General features: G+C 41.0%; 1 protein-coding gene across 1 annotated transcript in view; it reads right to left on the bottom strand.

The window, feature by feature from the left end:
* The window catches only part of ANXA4 (annexin A4), a 67042-nt gene that overhangs the window by 36374 nt on the left and 13200 nt on the right, over positions 1 to 17468 (bottom strand). Inside the window, exon 2 of the mRNA XM_067704809.1 lies at positions 5519 to 5571. Within this exon, the coding sequence (XP_067560910.1) occupies positions 5519 to 5521 (3 nt within the window). The 5' untranslated portion in view covers positions 5522 to 5571. The remainder of the gene's footprint in view (positions 1 to 5518; positions 5572 to 17468) is intronic.

A 17468-nucleotide genomic window follows, 5' to 3' on the forward strand; every position in this document is an offset into this window, starting at 1 on the left:
CGCACCGCAACGAAGAGTAGCCCCCGCTCGCTGCAACTAGAGAAAGCCCGCGCGCAGCAATGAAGACCCAATGCAGCCAAAAATAAATAAATTAAATTAAATAATTTCTTTTAAAAAAAAGAGAGAGAGAGAGATGGAGGGGAAATATAGCTTAAAAGAGATTAAAAATGCACATCAATAATCATAATGGGTGAACTTATTGGGATCCTGAATCAAACACTAAAAAAAAATGACATTTATGAGACAGCTGGACATTGAACACTGACTTGATATTCGATGCCATTAAGCAACTAGTGTTAACGGTTTTAGGTATGATAATGGTATTGTGGTTATATTTTATTTTTTTAAGAGTTTGAATCTTATACACATTGAAAGAATTTATAGATGAGAGGATAAGATGTCTAGAATTTGCTTCAAAATAACGGGTTGGGGGAAGTAAGTGGAGGTAAAGAAGAAACAAGGCTGACCATGAGTTAATAATTACTGAGTTATTATTATGTAATATAATAGTTACTGACCATGAGTTAATAATAATTATAAGTACAAAGGGGTTCTTTTTAATATTTGGTCTACTTTTGTATGTGTTCACCTTTTTCCATAATAAAAACTTTAAAAATGAAAAAGAAAGAAAATCAGAGAGGTTTCAAGGGCAGAACAAGAACCTTCACAAGCCAGTGAGGAGTTTCTGTTTTATTCTAAATGCAGTAGGAGGCACTGGCAGGTTTTCAGCAAAGGGATGGACGAGATGATCTGATTTACATGTTAAAAAGATCACTTGGGCTGCTGTAGGGAGATACAGAGACTAGTTGAGAATCTGGGCCATGATCCAGGGATATGATGGTAGACGAGGGTGAAACAGTAAAAATGGAAAGAGACAGACAGACTCAGCACATGTTTTGGAGCAAAGGCGGCAGAACTTGCCAATGGACTGATGTGGGAGGTGAGGAAAGAAAAGAAGCAAGTGTAACTCTAAATCTTTTTCCCTGAGCAGCCAAGCAGAGAGTGGCATCCTCTACCCAGATGGGGAATGCTGGAGGACTACCAGATTTGGGATGGCAGTGGGGAGTGGGATTTAGAAGTCCTACTTTCAAAATGTTAAGTTTGGGATGTCCATTAAACATCCAAGTGGAGTTGTCAAAAGGATGGTTGGTTATACAACGTAAATCTAGAGGGCAAGCCTAGAGTAATAAATTCAGGACACATCAGCGTTTGGATGGTATTGGACAAAATGACCTAGGGAGAAAGTGAAGAACAGGGGTCCTAGGACAAGCCTGGGCCTCTCCAGCAGAGAAGGACCGGAATGGATAACCAAGAAGGACTGGTCCTTGATGTATAAAGAAAACCAGGACTGTGTGTTGTCCAGAGGCTGAGGAAGGAGGAAGATGTCAGTGCCTGCTAAGGTAGCTGTGAGTAGAGGACACAGAAGGGATGGTCAGATTGGGCAACACGGAAGGTCCTGGTGATCCTGACAAAGGCTTCTGCAGTGGAATGGAGGGGACAGAAGCCTGACCAAGTGGCAGAGGGAAGGATGGGAAGTCACGAGGAGGAGACGGCAGTCTAGACACTGGAGATGAGGGTTAGCATCACCGGAAACGACCAGCATGCCTTAAAGTGAGAAATACTCTGATGCATACAAGGGACAAAAAGTTAGTGAATCTGGGCTTCCCTGGTGGCGCAGTGGCTGAGAGTCCGCCTGCCGATGCAGGGGACACGGGTTCGTGCCCCGGTCCGGGAAGATCCCACATGCTGCAGAGCGGCTGGGCCCGTGAGCCATGGCCGCTGAGCCTGCGCGTCCGGAGCCTGTGCTCTGCAGCGGGAGAGACCACAACAGTGAGAGGCCCGCGTAACACAAAAAAGCAAAAAACCAAACCAAACAAACAAAAAAAAAGTTAGTGAATCAGACCCTCTGCATATACAGACTACAAATTAAAAACATCAACAAGTAAAACATGGGTTAGTAACCAGTAGGTACCATTCAGTTGACTTATGATTTAGAGATAATGTACTGATTAAGATCGAGGTGCCCTGAGTATTTCTAATTATTTACTAATTTATTAATGTTATTTATGTACGTGAGGCAGCAAAGAGAAACATAATTCAATACAAAAGATAAATAAATAGATGAAGAAGTTCAGTGACAGGCCACAAAGCATAGAAAATTACAGTAAAGAAGGGGGTAGAAAGGAAACGGAAACAGAGACCTTAAAGGCCTGTGTAATTATTCGACATGAGCCACAGATTTCTCTGTCTAGAAGCCAAACAAGAGGAAACTGTAATCAATAATGAGATTCACAGTGTCCATAAAAGGCAAAGAGATCAATTGCACCGAATTGCATCCCCAAAGAAAGATATGTTGAAGTCCTAACCCCCAGTACCTCAGAATGTGCCCTTGTTTGGAAATACTGTGATTACAATGAATTAATTAATTGTAATTAATTAAAGCAAGATGAGGAAGCCGCTAATTCAACATGACTGGTGTCCTTAGAAAACAGCACGTGAAGACAAAGACACTCAGGGAGAACACCACATGATAATGTGTTGTTGACTCCAATGTCTGCCAAAAAATGCCTAAGATTGCTAGCCAACCACCAGAAGCTAGAAAGAGACAAGGAAGAATTCCCCTACGGATTTCAGAGGGACCATGGCCCTGCCAACATCTTGATTTTGGATTTCTAGCCTCCAGAAATACAAGACAACATATTTCTGTTATTTTAAACCACCCAGTTTGCGGTGCTTTGTTACGGCAGCCTCAGGAAATTCATGCAGGCATTCTACTTGTTTTCTTCTACTGTATATCTGTAGTAATAAGCAAGCTGTGATTTGCTGTCAGCATTTCAAACGGCCTAGCTCAGCCCTTGACCCCTCCAAGACAGCTGTCTGAGTCAAATGTCTCCCAATGTTCTTCTGGAACTCCAGTGTTGAAAAAATTTTGGATGGTACTTAAACACTGCATTTGACTTTTAAAGCAAATTGCATTGCTGAGGGACACTAGTATGGGATTAAAATTAATATCTAACAAGATGAATCGATAGAGACATGTGCAAAGATAATACAGCTTATCTATCAGCATCTTTTTTCCAGAACAAGATAAGCCCGGAAAATTGGTTCCTGTTAGCTCTAAAGTATCCATATCGACTAAATTCCAGGGAATAATGTATCATTATCTGTTCCAGGAAGGCAGGGGATTCCACCCCAGGAAGGCTTCTTGTGGCAGCAGGCAAAGGAAACAGGCAGAGGATGTAGGGAAGAATGATGAAAACAAATAGCTAGAAATCAGTGATACATCACAATCAATGAAATGTCATTCAGTTATTAAAATAATAAATAATGATGAAGATAAATGTCAAAAGATGGGCATACGATACGATGAAATATTTAGCAATGAAAAGGAACAGAGGAACAAACTGCTGATACAGCATCAGGGATGGATTGCAAAAAATATAATGCTGACAATAAAAGAGCACACGCTCTATGATTCCATTTATAGGATGTTCTCGAACAGGCAAAACTAATCTATGGTGAAAACAATCAGAACAATGGTTCCATTTCTGGAGAGGAGTGGAGAGCAGGGCGGGGACTGATCTGGAAGGGGCATAGAGGAACTTCCTGGAGCGATGAAATGTTCTATCTTGATAAGAGGGGTAGGTCACACGATACGTACCTTTGTCAAAACTCATCTACCAGTAACCTTAAGAGCTGTGCATTTCATTGTATGTAAATTATACCTCTAAAACTTTTTGGTAAATATTTGAATACAATGGCTTTTAAAACATATTTTCCTTTTAGAAATGTGTCATATGGTCATTGTAGAGATTTGGAAAAAAAAATTTTTTTTTAAGAATTAAGAAGAAAATCTCGGGGGTAGGGGGAGGGATAAATTAGGGGACTGGGCTTAACATATACAAACTACTATGTATAAAATAGATAACTAACAAGGACCTAATGTATAGCATAGGGAACTATACTCAATATTATGTAATAACCTATAAGGGAAAAGAACCTGAAAAAGAATATATACATAATATATATATAACTGAATTGCTATGCTGTACACCTGAAATTTACATATGGTAAATCAACTATACTTCAATAAAAAATTTTTAAATAATTAAGAAGAAAAATACAACACCCATAACTCCACCATCGAGAGTAAATAATTTTAATATGCTATAAGATGTAAAATAAACGTGTTAGCATAGCAAAGACTAGAGTGAATACATTAACTGTTCTTCACGTTCTTATTACTACTATTTCAAAACCACTGTCATACAAGTAGGGTCTAAAATAAAGTGATGAAAAATAATTGGGAATTACAACATTGTGATTATATTGTATGGTTTTCCTTTCCTTTAAAGAAGCCCTTTATCTGTCCAATAAATAACAGTCATAATGGAAAAACAGGTTCTAGGAGGAAAGATGAGAGCAACTGAGGTAATTTTCCTCAGTGGAAAGCTCACTAAAGGGTCACTTGGTTACTGTCTTCACATGTAGAAAGGCTGCGAGCTTGTTCAGAACAGGAAGAGTGTCCCATTAATTATGGGTCCCCAGAGCCAAAAACCATGCACAAAGTAGGGGCACTGTAAACATCTCTGAATAAATGTTGTACATGTCCAGGGAGAACCCATCAAGAACAAATGGATTTTAAAGGACAGCATAAGAGATTTGGTGCAGACACGAGTAAGCCCTTGACTGTCAGAGATGATGAAGAAAATTCTAGAATGTCTAATGTTAAAAAAAAGATGTTAAGAGTATATTACTCTTTGTTCAGGATAGTTTACACATCCATCTTCCTAAAGGGAAGTGTGTAGAGTTGGCGGAATGTCTAGTTCCTCTCCAAGTATGAGATTCTACTTCTATTATTTCTTCCTAGAAGACCAGGGATCAAGCATCACCTGCCTATTGAGAAGCTTTATTTGGGCAGGAGAAGGAGAGCAGGTGGCCAGCCTCAGGTACAGCCATGTTTGTAGCTGAAAGGCTCAGCTTCCACAGCAGCAGTGAGCTTTATGGAACTCTCAAAGGGATCCAATTCCCTGCCTGTCCCTGAGATCAGGTAACCAAGCTCTGAGGAGTCCAGTCACAGCCAACAGCAGGAGGCAGATGACAAGTGTTTCTTAGCTGATGAGCCTGAAATGATGGGGTTACACAAAGTGTGGACAGCGGTCATCTCCTAGTGGAGGAAGCTGCGGGATTTTGAGTTTTTCCTTTTTATTTGCCTACAATTTCTAAAATGAACATGTAGTGTTTCTGCAGAGAGAAAACTATAACTTGTTTCTGTATCTCAGGATGTTAGAAGGATTCAAAGGAGTTCCTCTTTGAATTAATTTTCAGGGTCAGGTTACTCACCACCCCTGAAAGAAGTTAAAATGGCGTTTTCGAAAAAAGAAACTGTCTTTCCATTTCCTCGTCCCTCTCCTCTGATGAGCAAACAACTCTTTGTATAAGGCAACAGTCCCTGAGTACACATCCTGTACCTGTCTGCAGCTGGCACCAGGGAGGGTGAGGCACGTCTCCAACTTACCATGACTTTTACTATGTCAGGATCAGAGTTCAGTCAGCCAAGCAGAAGTTTCTCTGTGATAAAAGCAGAAGGGACATTACTGTGATAAGAGAAGTGTCATTAAAATCATTAATCAGGATGACGTACAATTTGCACAAAGTTAAGGCACAGGGAAATAACACCCAATTTCATCAAAAGGCCAGCTACTGATTAGCCAAAGAGACAAGGGCCAGGCTAATCATTAGAGAGAAACTGTGCTAAGGGGCGAGTTAATTACGCCAACAAAATACTGTCCTACCTGCTCTTCTGTTTGGAGATAACACATTACAGAAATGATTCCTCTTGCTTAGTTAGGGTGAGGTACATTGCTTGTACTCAAGCCAAACCTAGATTCTGAACTGGAAGCTCTAGTGGATCAGAAGAGGTGCCTCTCGGAGAGAAAAGAGAATCCGACTGCAACAGGGAAAGCACTGCACTCCAGCCTTTACCCTAAATGAGGGAGTGTGTGTGTGTGCGCACGCGCATTTGTGTATAATGACAGGCCACTGGCCCAACCAACATTAGACTTTTCATTTCCCAATGACCACTTTCACTGCCACCATCTCAGGACTTAAAGGTGCTTCCTCCCTTTAAGCTGCAGCCTTACACGCTCAGCTTGGCCCTTAGTTCTCTTCAACACCCCCTCCTTCAGCAAGAAGCCGGGAGCCATCACTCATTTATTCAGTCGTTTAGAATGCAAGAAATGTCTTTATTGAAGGCAGGCCTCTGAGGAACAGGCCAACTGGCTTCCTGTTTCCACATCCAGGTCTTATGGAAAAGGTTCCTTTCCTGAGCATTTAGTTAGATGCTTGATACTCAAAGAATCATCCCAGAACCAGAAGCATGGGCATCACGTGGGAGCTTCTTAAAAGTGCAGAATCCCAGGGCTTCCCTGATGGCGCAGTGGTTGAGAATCTGCCTGCTAATGCAGGGGACACAGGTCCGAGCCCTGGTCTGGGAGGATCCCACATGCCGCGGAGCAACCAGGCTCGTGAGCCACAACTACTGAGCCTGCGCGTCTGGAGCCTGTGCTCCGCAACGAGAGAGGCCGTGATAGCGAGAGGCCCGCGCACCGCGATGAAGAGTGGCCCCCGCTCGCCGCAACTAGAGAAAGTCCTGAGAAAGTCCTCGCACAGAAACGAAGACCCAACACAGCCAAAAATAAATAAATAAAAAAGATTTAAAAAATAAATTCAAAAAATTTTTACAAAGTGCAGAATCCCAGGCCGCCACTCCAGACCTACTGCCAAAATATGCGTTTTAACAAGATTCCCTGAATATCTGTCCACACAGTGGTTTGAAAAGCACTGGCCTAGATAACCCTGCCAGGCAGCCCTTTTCAATCATTCTCCCAGAATAACGACATCCTTCTTGCCCCACTTTATCACCAACTGAGTTATGTTTGGCCACGTTCATTCTTCATCTTCCACTTTCTGAGGCTTAGCTCATTCTTCCTTGTTTCCCATCACTCGCTACAGACTTATCTCCTATGACCTAGGGGTCAATCCCTTCCTACGGGGAATGTCCACTGGCTCTGGGGCACAGCCGGAGCAAAGGTGCAGAGGTGGGAATGAGCAGTGGCTTCAGGGACAAGAAGGTGACGAGGCTGCTGGAGCAGAGGGCTCCTTACAGGGAAGGCTCAGAGATACGGGTGGAAAAGCAGGTGGGGAACTGATTACCAAGGGCCCTGTACGTGCACCTGAGGAGTCTGACTTACACTGTAGGAATGGGAAAACAGTGAAAAGGTTTGGGTTTTGCAGAGAAATGATGTAAGACAAAACATACTTCAGCAAGTTACTATACTAGAGGGTAGACTAGAGTCAGAGACAAGGGGTCAGGAAGGCTCGAGGTATTAGTACAGGAACAAAGATCTGCACTAAAACAGAGGCAAAGATCTGGGTAGGATGTGGCCCCTGGAATAGGATATACACATGAGATATTTGGAAGGAAGACTTTATTGGATTCAGTGGCTCCTAAACTATATGGATTTATTCATTCAATCACTAAATATTCATAACACACCTCTATATCCCAGACACTGTTCTAGTTGATAGAGATAATACAGTGAATAAGACAAAGAACCTGCCTTCATGGAGCTTACAATGTACCAGGAAAGACAGACAACAAACAAACAAATGAATACGTAAGACAATTTCAGATACCAGTAAGATGAAGATATAACAGGATAATGGTATAGAAGAGGGATTGGCAAACTTCAGCTCAGGGGCCAAATTCTATTTTTCTACAGTCTACAAGCTAAGAATGGTTTTTTACATTTTCAACAGTTGATCAAAAATCAAAAGAATAATATTTGATGACACATTAACATTATATAAAATTCAAATTTCAGTGGTGGCTTGAGCAAAGCTTTCTGGAAATAGAGAGTCATTATTCAATGAGCTAGAAATGTTTTACTAAAGGAAAAAACTGTATCACACTTGAACGCAGGGTGCTTTTAGCCAGACAATTTATTTTAAAACTTGGACAGCACACAGCATAAGTCCATTTATATAAAGACAGCTGTTGTATATTTATTATTTACTAGTATCAACTGAGTTTCTAAATAGATTTTAGAAATGAATGCAGTAAAAGGCACCCTTTGATTCTTTCATTAGATGTCAGGTAATACGTGTAAAGTGAACCCACACACATGCTTACTAGCACAGTATCTGGCACCTCAATAACTCTTGGCAAGAATGGGGGAAGGAATCGAACACCCCCCTCTCCCAATAGAGGACTGCTGTAGGCCTCTTCTTAATTGCGCAGAATAATCAGCCTCCAGAGGATGAAAGGCCCTTCTACCTGAAACTCCATCCCTAAAAGGCCACCCGCACGTCCGCAGGCCTGCAGAGCCAAGGATTCTTTATAGGAATGCTCTTCTGCCTCAACCTCCTTGATTCATTTGCTCTTTCTCTCGGAAGGCCAGCCTACGGTCACATAAACTGACCAGTGTGATCGAGTTCACAACGACTCAGACTTTGTATTGGGGTTGTACAAGCTCCTTTGTGGCTCACAAGGGGGCAAATAATTAGCAACTTGCCTCAGTCTTTACATCTGTGAAATGCAGACACACTCAGTCTTGGGTGTCGCTCAAATGACCTTAAAAGCATCAGGACACTTCAAGATGGAAAGATGAAGGCTGAAGGGACCATATGTTTGCGATGCCTTTTAAAAAAAAAACTATGGGTTATGCAGTGGGTGGGAAACTGCATCTTCTTTATAATATGGGAACTCCTCAGCTAGGGCTCAGGACAGGATTCCTGAAGATTTTAGGACATAGTTTTAGAGCAACTGAAAGAAAGCTGGGAACTAAATGTAAGAGACTTATCCCAATGGCAGTTACATAAGGGAATAATAAGTTATAAATAAGTTCAACCTATTTCAAGTAAGATTACATACACTTTCAGAAATAATTTATGATGAATTCATAAAGAAAAATTAGGTATGTCGAGAACACATCCCTACTGTTTTCCTCTAGTATGTCCAAAAGGATAATAATTACACTACCCTGCATTCTGCCCTATTGTATCACTGCCCGAAATTGGCAAGCCAGGTACTGACTCAAGCATAAAGTTTCTCCTGTCCTTACGGCAGACTGCAGGTATGTGAACAAGGCCCTGACTCCTGGTAATATTTCAGTAGGCCATATAGGCAGCAGTGTGGTGCATTCCTCCCCACTCACCCAGAATTTGGAAAGCAGGCAAATTAGACTCACTAGTAAAATCAGTAAATGATCATCAAAACAAAGATATGCAAACTCATCTCAAGGAGAAAGAATGGCTTCCGAGATGAAGCTAGCTTGCTGAAGGGTATTAAGACATATTTAAAGAAAAATTGTGTCCATCAACAATGCAAGCTCAACCCAAAACCATCAGAGAAGAGTACTTTGAAATATTTATCAAAACCCTGGCCTCAAGAAAGGGTGGCTTGGCCCCGCGATCAATGGTTCAGGCGCCAGATATTTCCCCACTATGAAGATGAATTTTATCCATTTAAAACTCTTTGTTTTGATTCCTCGGGTGCCAAGCAACCTCTGGACTAGAGTTCGGCTTCCCACGTGGACCTGTCTACAAAGCACTGGAGTATGAGGATTTTTGTCTAAGTAACAGTTATATTTCTCAACATAAATAAATTAGCGTGTGCAAGCATATGTGTGATAAGCCTATAAATATGAACCCGTCCCTGAGAGGTGAACCCCTTCCTGATGTGCTAACAAATACAATTTCTCTGGTACTGCTGGATGCGGCACCATGAGGAATTCACCCCAGTACCACATGCTCTCCTCGAGACCCCGACATAACTTGGCAGCCTCCATTCAGATTCATAACATTGACTCACATGCCAGGACAGGCAACCTCCACCTTCATCGTGAAGGGATCTGATGTCCTTGTGACACATTCTTACTGAATCCTTCTCCTCCCTGGAAGATCACGTGTGAGTGAGTCATTCACCATTTTTCTTTGGTACGTGGTTTCATTTTACATCCCACAGGATGACAAATTTAAACATTTAGTCTGTGGATCTGTGGAGTGCGAGTGGGCCCCACCCAGGCACTAAAGGTTTTTAAAACTGTCTATGAAATGGGAACATGAAAGCAACTCTTTTTCCTTGGAACTCAGATTCTTCTAAAGGTAAAGGATGGACTTCCCTGGTGGCACAGTGGGTAAGAAGACTCTGCGCTCCCAATGCAGGGGGCCTGGGTTTGATCCCTGGTCAGGGAACTAGATCTCACATGCATGCCGCAACTAAGAGTTCTCACGGCACAACTAAGGAGCACACGTGCCGCAACTAAGGAGCCTGCCTGCCACAACTAAGACCCGGTGCAACCAAATAAATAAATAAATAATAAAAACAAAGGAAATTTTGTTGCCGGGATGGCGTTTTCATTTTCAAACATTTAATCCAAGGCAAAGTGTGCAAGCTAAATGAATGGAAAGTTGGAAACTTATTTGTTAAGCAATTACAGGGAAGAATCTATTCCAACCCATCATCTGGCAAGTAACTTATTAACAGTCTTTTGTCCAAATTTTAGCCACTTATTCATAGCATTGTTGGAAACAGTAATAATAATTTCAATCCACAAATAATTAAAAAACACAGGTTTTACATATAATTTAAAACATCCCCACTCCTTCTCTACCATTCCTACATCATGCCAAAGTCTACTAAAGTTTTCTACTCTGATTCCTTTGTCCAAAAGGCAGGGAGAAGGAGGGAAGGAACATTTATTAAACACTCCTCTACATGATCTTAATCTACCCAGTAACCTTTGGAATCATGATATTATCTCCACTTTACAAACCAACTGGGTGATATAATAATGAAAGCTGGCTATGGTGAGTTCTATATTGTATCAAGAGATAAGATTAGAAAAATAAAAAGAGCAATGAGGTGGCTTTAATGATTGCTGGAGAGCTGGTTGGGCCCTGCACTCTTAGTTCAATGCTTGCTTTGCTACATGTCCTTTCTACTTCACATAATATCTCAGTGTCCCCTCCCCAGGCACAAGCTTCAAGCAGGGCACAAATCAACGCATATTCTAATAAATTTTATAAGTGTTTCTCTGGGTACTGCATTCAGCTTCCATAATATAAGGCTTCAAATTTTCCTAAGTAATTTTCTTTCATTATCTGAGTGACTCCAAATGCTACCCGTGGACTGGAGATCTTTGGAATTCTGGTTGGCTGTTTTTTTTGTTGGTGGTGGTGTTTTTAAATTATTCTGCCTTTTAACTGCAGACAAACTTCCCCTTGTCCTCTCAGGCTAGTGACCGTAGAAACAAGAAGCTGATGCACTGGTAACACCAATTATTGCTCTCAATCATGGAACTGATAGGATAGTTTCACTGACGTTTCACGCTCATTCATTCAACAAATATGATCTGAATGCCTGCCCCAGGCTAGGTACCATGCTAGGTGCTAAAAGGCACACCTTCATCACCCCGTCTATTCCCTTCATACAGAAAATTATCCCCTGTGCCTTGTCTGTTCAAGAGTAGTCTATGAGTAAAAAAAATCCTGCAGGTGGTTGGCGAGAACTCTGCTGAACTTCCTTCCCATTGCAAGGACTCTACAACCTTTCTGAAGGCTCATCTCCTAGCCTTTAATCTCCTCCTTCTGGTCCTGGGGCTCACTCCACCGTGCGACAACCTCTGCCACTGCTCAGCATCAGGAATACTAGCCTTGTATTCCTTGTCATGTGTGCTGGAGCTGGAGGGACTTTATTTTTTTTATTTTTTTATTTTTTTTTTTGGGGGGGGGACTTTATTTTTAAATAAATATTTATTGACCATTTAGTTATACTGTGCGCCTGGGTCCTTTATCAATACCCTATCTTTTCGCCTTCTCATTGTACAGTGAACTGGGCATGATAACTTAAATTTTAGAAAAGTTAAGCATGATGCCCGAAGTCACTCATGTAGCGGGTGGTAGGAGCTGTGTTTTCAGTCACAGCCGTGACCCTAGAGACCTTTATACTATACCACGTTAAATGCAGGCATGTGTACACACGTGTACCATTATGCATTAGGGCAGGCGTAATGCTAGAAGCTTTTAGAGTAATAATGGAATCAAAACTTTAAATTGTCACTTCTTTTGCTGAGCTAAATACTTTCTTCTTCTTCATGTCTTTAACAAGCTGGATGCAAAACAAAACAACAACAAAAACATTCCTCTCCCAGACTTATCCATTGGAAACTAGACCACACTTTGGCTGGCAGACAGCTCCCAGTCAACAGTGTTGATTACAAGACTGTTGGCTATTTGAAGAGACCATATTTCTAACCCCACACGCCCCTGCCCTAGTTCAGCCGTCCAGCCTTTCCAGTGGGAGAACAAGGCAACATGGCTCTGTGACAGTGTCTCTTGGAGCTGACACGTGGCCAGAGTTGTGCCATTTCCAGCTGAGAGGGACATAAGGAGTCCATCCAGGCGCATTCTGTGCTTCTCCCCCCCATAACAGGGCCCAGAATCCTGTACTCAGTGCAGGGGTTCCAACCACAATATGAAAGTACCCCAAGTGCAGCCTGCTTCAGACTGACTGATGCATCACACCCTTGGGATAGTTTGAGTCCAGTGTCAAAGGTTTAAAATAATGGACCCATTTGGTTATGTTTATCCTAATGTCAGCAATATTTAGACTCTCCAGTGTACTTTAGGGGGTGACTGAAATGTTCCTTATCTTGACTGGGGCAGTGGTACCCAGCTGTATACATTTGTCAAAACTCATTGAACTCACCTCACACCCATCAGGATGGCTACTAGTAAAACAAAACAAAATGGGACTTCCCTGGCAGTCCAATGGTTAAGACTCTGAGCTTCCACTGCAGGGGGCACAGGTTCGATCCCTGTCAGGGAACTAAGATTCCACATGGTGCGGCCAAAAAACAGAAACAAAAACAAAAACAAAACAAAACAGAAAATAACAAGTGTCAGTGAAGATGTGGAGAAACCGGATCCCTTGTGTACTGCTGGCAGGAGTGTAAAATAGTACAGCCACTTTGGAAAACAGCATGGTGGTTCCTTGAAAAGTTAAAAATAGAGTAATTACTATGTGATCCAGCAATTCCACTTATGGGTATATGTATTCTAGGTATATACAATCTGGAGATATATATATATATGTATGTATGTATCTTTCAAAAACATTGAAAGCAGGGACTGAAAGAGATATTTGTATATCCATGTTCACAGTAGCACTATTCAAAATAGCCAAAAGATGGAAGCAACCCATGTGTCAGCTGACAGATGAATGGATAAACACAATGTGGTACATACACACAATGGAATACTATTCAGCCTTAAAAAGAAAGGAAATTTGACATGTGCCACAACATGGATGGACCTTGAGGACATTACGCTAAGTGAAATAAGCCAGACACATAAAGATCAATACTGTATGATTCCACTTATATTAGGTACTTAGTCAAACTCATAAAACAGAAGGTAGAATGGTAGTGCCAGGGGGTGAGAGAAAGGGAGGAAAAGGAGTTACAGTTTAGCAGGTACAGAGTTGCAGTTCCGCAAGATGAAAAGAGTGGTGGTGATAGTCGCAAAACAATGTAAATGTGTTGAACGCCACTAAGCTGAACCCCTAAAAATAGTTAGGATGGTAAATTCTACCTTACGTGTATTTTACCGCAATTTTTTTAAAATAATTTTTTTCCGATAAAAATTGAATTTTATTTTATTTTTTTATACAGCAGGTTCTTATTATCTATTTTATACATATTAGTGTATATAGGTCAATCCCCATCTCCCAATTCATCCCACCGCCGCCCCACCCCGCTTTCCCCGCTCGGTGTCCATACGTTTATTCTCTGCGTCTGTGTCTCTATTTCTGTCCTGCAAACCGGTTCATCTGTGCCACTTTTCTAGGTTCCACATATATGCATTAATATACGGTATTTGTCTTTCTCTTTCTGTCTCACTTCACTCTGTATGACAGTCTCCAGATCCATCCACGTCTCTACAAATGACCCAATTTCGTCTCTTTCTATGGCTGAGTAATATTCCATTGTATATATGTGCCACATCTTCTTTATCTTACGTGCATTTTACCACAATTTTTAAAAAATAATTTTTAAAAAAATAAAAAAAAACCTCCTTGAACTAAGCACTTAAGATCTGTGCATTTTTTTGTATGTAAGTTACACTTCAATAAGATAATAAACATGTCTACAGCCAAAAGTATATGATTAAGATAACACACACCTATACAGCTTTGTAGACAGTGGCCTCTCAGGGGAAGCCTGCTGCTGTTCTCTTTCATTTAGCAATACCCACTCAAAGGCAAAGTCCAACTCAGTGGAATCCAAAAATCCATACAGCTTTTGCACAGCATCACGGGTAAAACCATGGCTCCTCAGGGATAACAACTATTCAAAGAGAAAAATCTGTTCAGCATAGTTAAGCTTTGCCCCAGGTTACACTGTTTTCCCGATCCATTTTCCGAGTTATTTTAGAATTAGAGGCCCTCAAGGTAATGTGAAAGGTCACTTGATTCCATGTTCCCCTTCAGAAATACCATAAGTAAACTATTCCAGGCAAGTAAGACTCTAAGACAGGAACCCCACTAGCTGTTCACCTAGGATGATCACAAAGCTACTGGTGCTGATCTCCAGTTCTTGTCTCTTCTATCACCAGAGCTTCTGTATGTCCATCTGCACCTGGGTTACCTGGACCCCTCCTTATGAATCACAAACAACAGGCCGCATATTTTGAGACCCAAATTTCAAGGTTGACCAGTACTCTTGATCTCCTGTCTTGTCTAAAATATGTATATGTATGTATAAAATAGGTAACTAATAAGAACCTGCTGTATTAAAAAAATTAAATTAAATTAAAAAAAAAAACTCATGAAGGCACAGGGAGGCAATGGAAGAAACTCCATGAAAAAACCCAAAGCTCTAGGACTGACATGAGACAATGTCAGAAGCTGAGAGGAACTGAAACTAACTTGAGGCAGATCGAGTGAGTGTGTGTGTGTGTGTGTGTGTGTGTGTGAGAGAGACAGAGACAGAGAGAGAGAGAGAGAGAGAGACAGAGAGGGGGAGATAGTGGGGAGACGGGTTACACACCTCCATCAGCTGTCTGATGTGGGGATCCCTCCAGAAAACCCCAGCCCAGCCCAGCCCAGCCACCTGAGCTGAGAAGCTGTGAGGTGGACCCTTAACTCACCCTACTTACTCATCCCCAAACCAGACAAGAGGCAGAGTAGAGGCAGGGAAAGGTGACCAGTGAAAAAAACCCTGGTGGAAATGCATCATTTATATATCAGAGAACCGGGCATTGGGGGTAGGAAAAGATGCTACCTCGGAGAGGCAGAAAAGAAACAAAGAGAAAACCAGCTAGAGGTGGGAATTCGATCAGGCACTGTACAAACAACCTTCTCTCCTGCTTAAAGCTGATGCCGGGCTTCCCTGGTGGCGCAGTGGTTAAGAATCCACCTGCCAATGCAGGGGACACAGGTTCGAGCCCTGGTCCGGGAAGATCCTACATGCCGCGGAGCAACTAAGCCCATGCGCCACAACTACTGAGCCTGAGCTCTAGACCCTGCGAGCCCCAACTAATGAAGCCTGTGTGCCACAACTATTGAAGCCCGCGCGCCTAGAGCCTGTGCTCTGCAACAAGAGAAGCCACTGCAATGAGAAGCCTGAGCACTGCAACAAAGAGTAGCCCCCGCTCTCAGCAACTAGAGAAAACCTGGGTGCAAGCAAAGACACAATGCAGTCAAAAAATAAATAAATAAATAAATAAAAAGCTGATGCCAACACAAAAAGGTGCACAGGATGGGACCAAAGTGTCCCATCCACCCTATCCTTGACAGACAGTCTATACCTGTGCCGTGCAATGCCATAGCCACAAGCCACAAGTGGTTATGAGTAACTGAAATGCAGCTAGTGTGACAGAGAAAATAACTTTAAATTTTGTTTAATTTTAATTAAGTTTAAAGTTTTAAATTGAGGCAGTATAAGATATTTTTCCATAACACACAGCTGCAATGTTTTGGTGGGGTCACATTTCACTTTAACCATTGCACTGTGCAGTGCGCATGTCAGGCACGTTGCATCTGTTCTAGTTTTACATCTAATCACACCGCCAATCCACTTGGTGTCAATGGATTGATTCACTTTGACTGATACTATCTATGGATTGATGCAACATTTTTAATGTGTTTATTTGAATATGTCTTGCAGACAGCATGAATTACAGTGATATCTATGTAAACTGTAATTTGTAATCACATTTAAATACTTATTTTAATTATAACATTTTCTAGTGTGAAAAAATATCTATGGACACATTTAAAAATTTTAAATGAAGGCAGCTTACTGATGTGGAATTGAGTGGAAAGGCAGAAGCATTATGACTGGCACAGTAAGGAAAAAGAGATTCAATTGGCATAAGAGTTAGTGAATTAACTGGGACAGGTGCAGTTTTAAAAGTGATATGCTGGGACTTCCCTAATGGTCCAGTGGGGAAGACTCTGCACTCCCAATGCAGGGGGCCTGGGTTCCATCCCTGGTCAGGGAATTAGATCCCACATGCTGTAACTGAAAAGATCCTGCATGCCACAACTAAAACCCAGTGCGGCCAAAATAAGTAAGTAAATAAATAAATAAATATTTTTTAAAATAAAATAAATAAAAGTGATGTGCTTTTCATTTTAAAGTCAAATCAATTCTAAAAAAGATGAACCAGGTTTTTCAATGTGGATGCAAATATTAAAGGAAAATTATTTTTTGGTACTTAAGTTTTTTGGAAAACTTTTATGTATGGTTGAAGTAATGTGAGTATGTGAATCTACATGAAAACTAAATTTTATTAAGTCTAAATGCAGATCAAGTATTTCTGATGAAACTTCAGCAATAGAATTCAGATGTTCTGTCAGTGTAAAATACACACCGGTCTGTTAAGACTTAGTACGAAAAGAATACTGTAAAATACCTCATTAATCATTTCTTACACTGATTATACATTGAAATGATAATACTTTGAATCTATTGGGTAAGATAATGCATATTATTAATTTCACCTGTATCTTTTTATTTTTTAAAATGTGACTCTAGATAATTCAAACTTACATTTGTGGCTCACTTTATATTTCTATTACATACCTTGTGTAATAATTGTGAGAGGTATTTTTGAGCACTTATAATGTGTCAGACACTGTTCTAAACACTTTACGTGAATGATTATCTCAGATTATCTCTTTTAGATCTCACCAAGAAAAGTATTTATCTTCTTGGTGCTTTAATTTCCCCAGTTGTTAAAAAAAGAAAGAAAAACACATAATGGGTCTATGACAAAAGAACAAAAGCCTCAGAATATTTAAAGGCAAAGCTTATCCCTGAAAATAATTCACTTAATTATTCATAAGAAACATTCAGGGAATCATTGGCAGAAGAACACATTCTAAATAGGAGGAGAAA

Source organism: Pseudorca crassidens, chromosome 14 (genome assembly GCF_039906515.1).
Source record: "Pseudorca crassidens isolate mPseCra1 chromosome 14, mPseCra1.hap1, whole genome shotgun sequence".
Lineage (NCBI taxonomy): Eukaryota > Metazoa > Chordata > Mammalia > Artiodactyla > Delphinidae > Pseudorca > Pseudorca crassidens.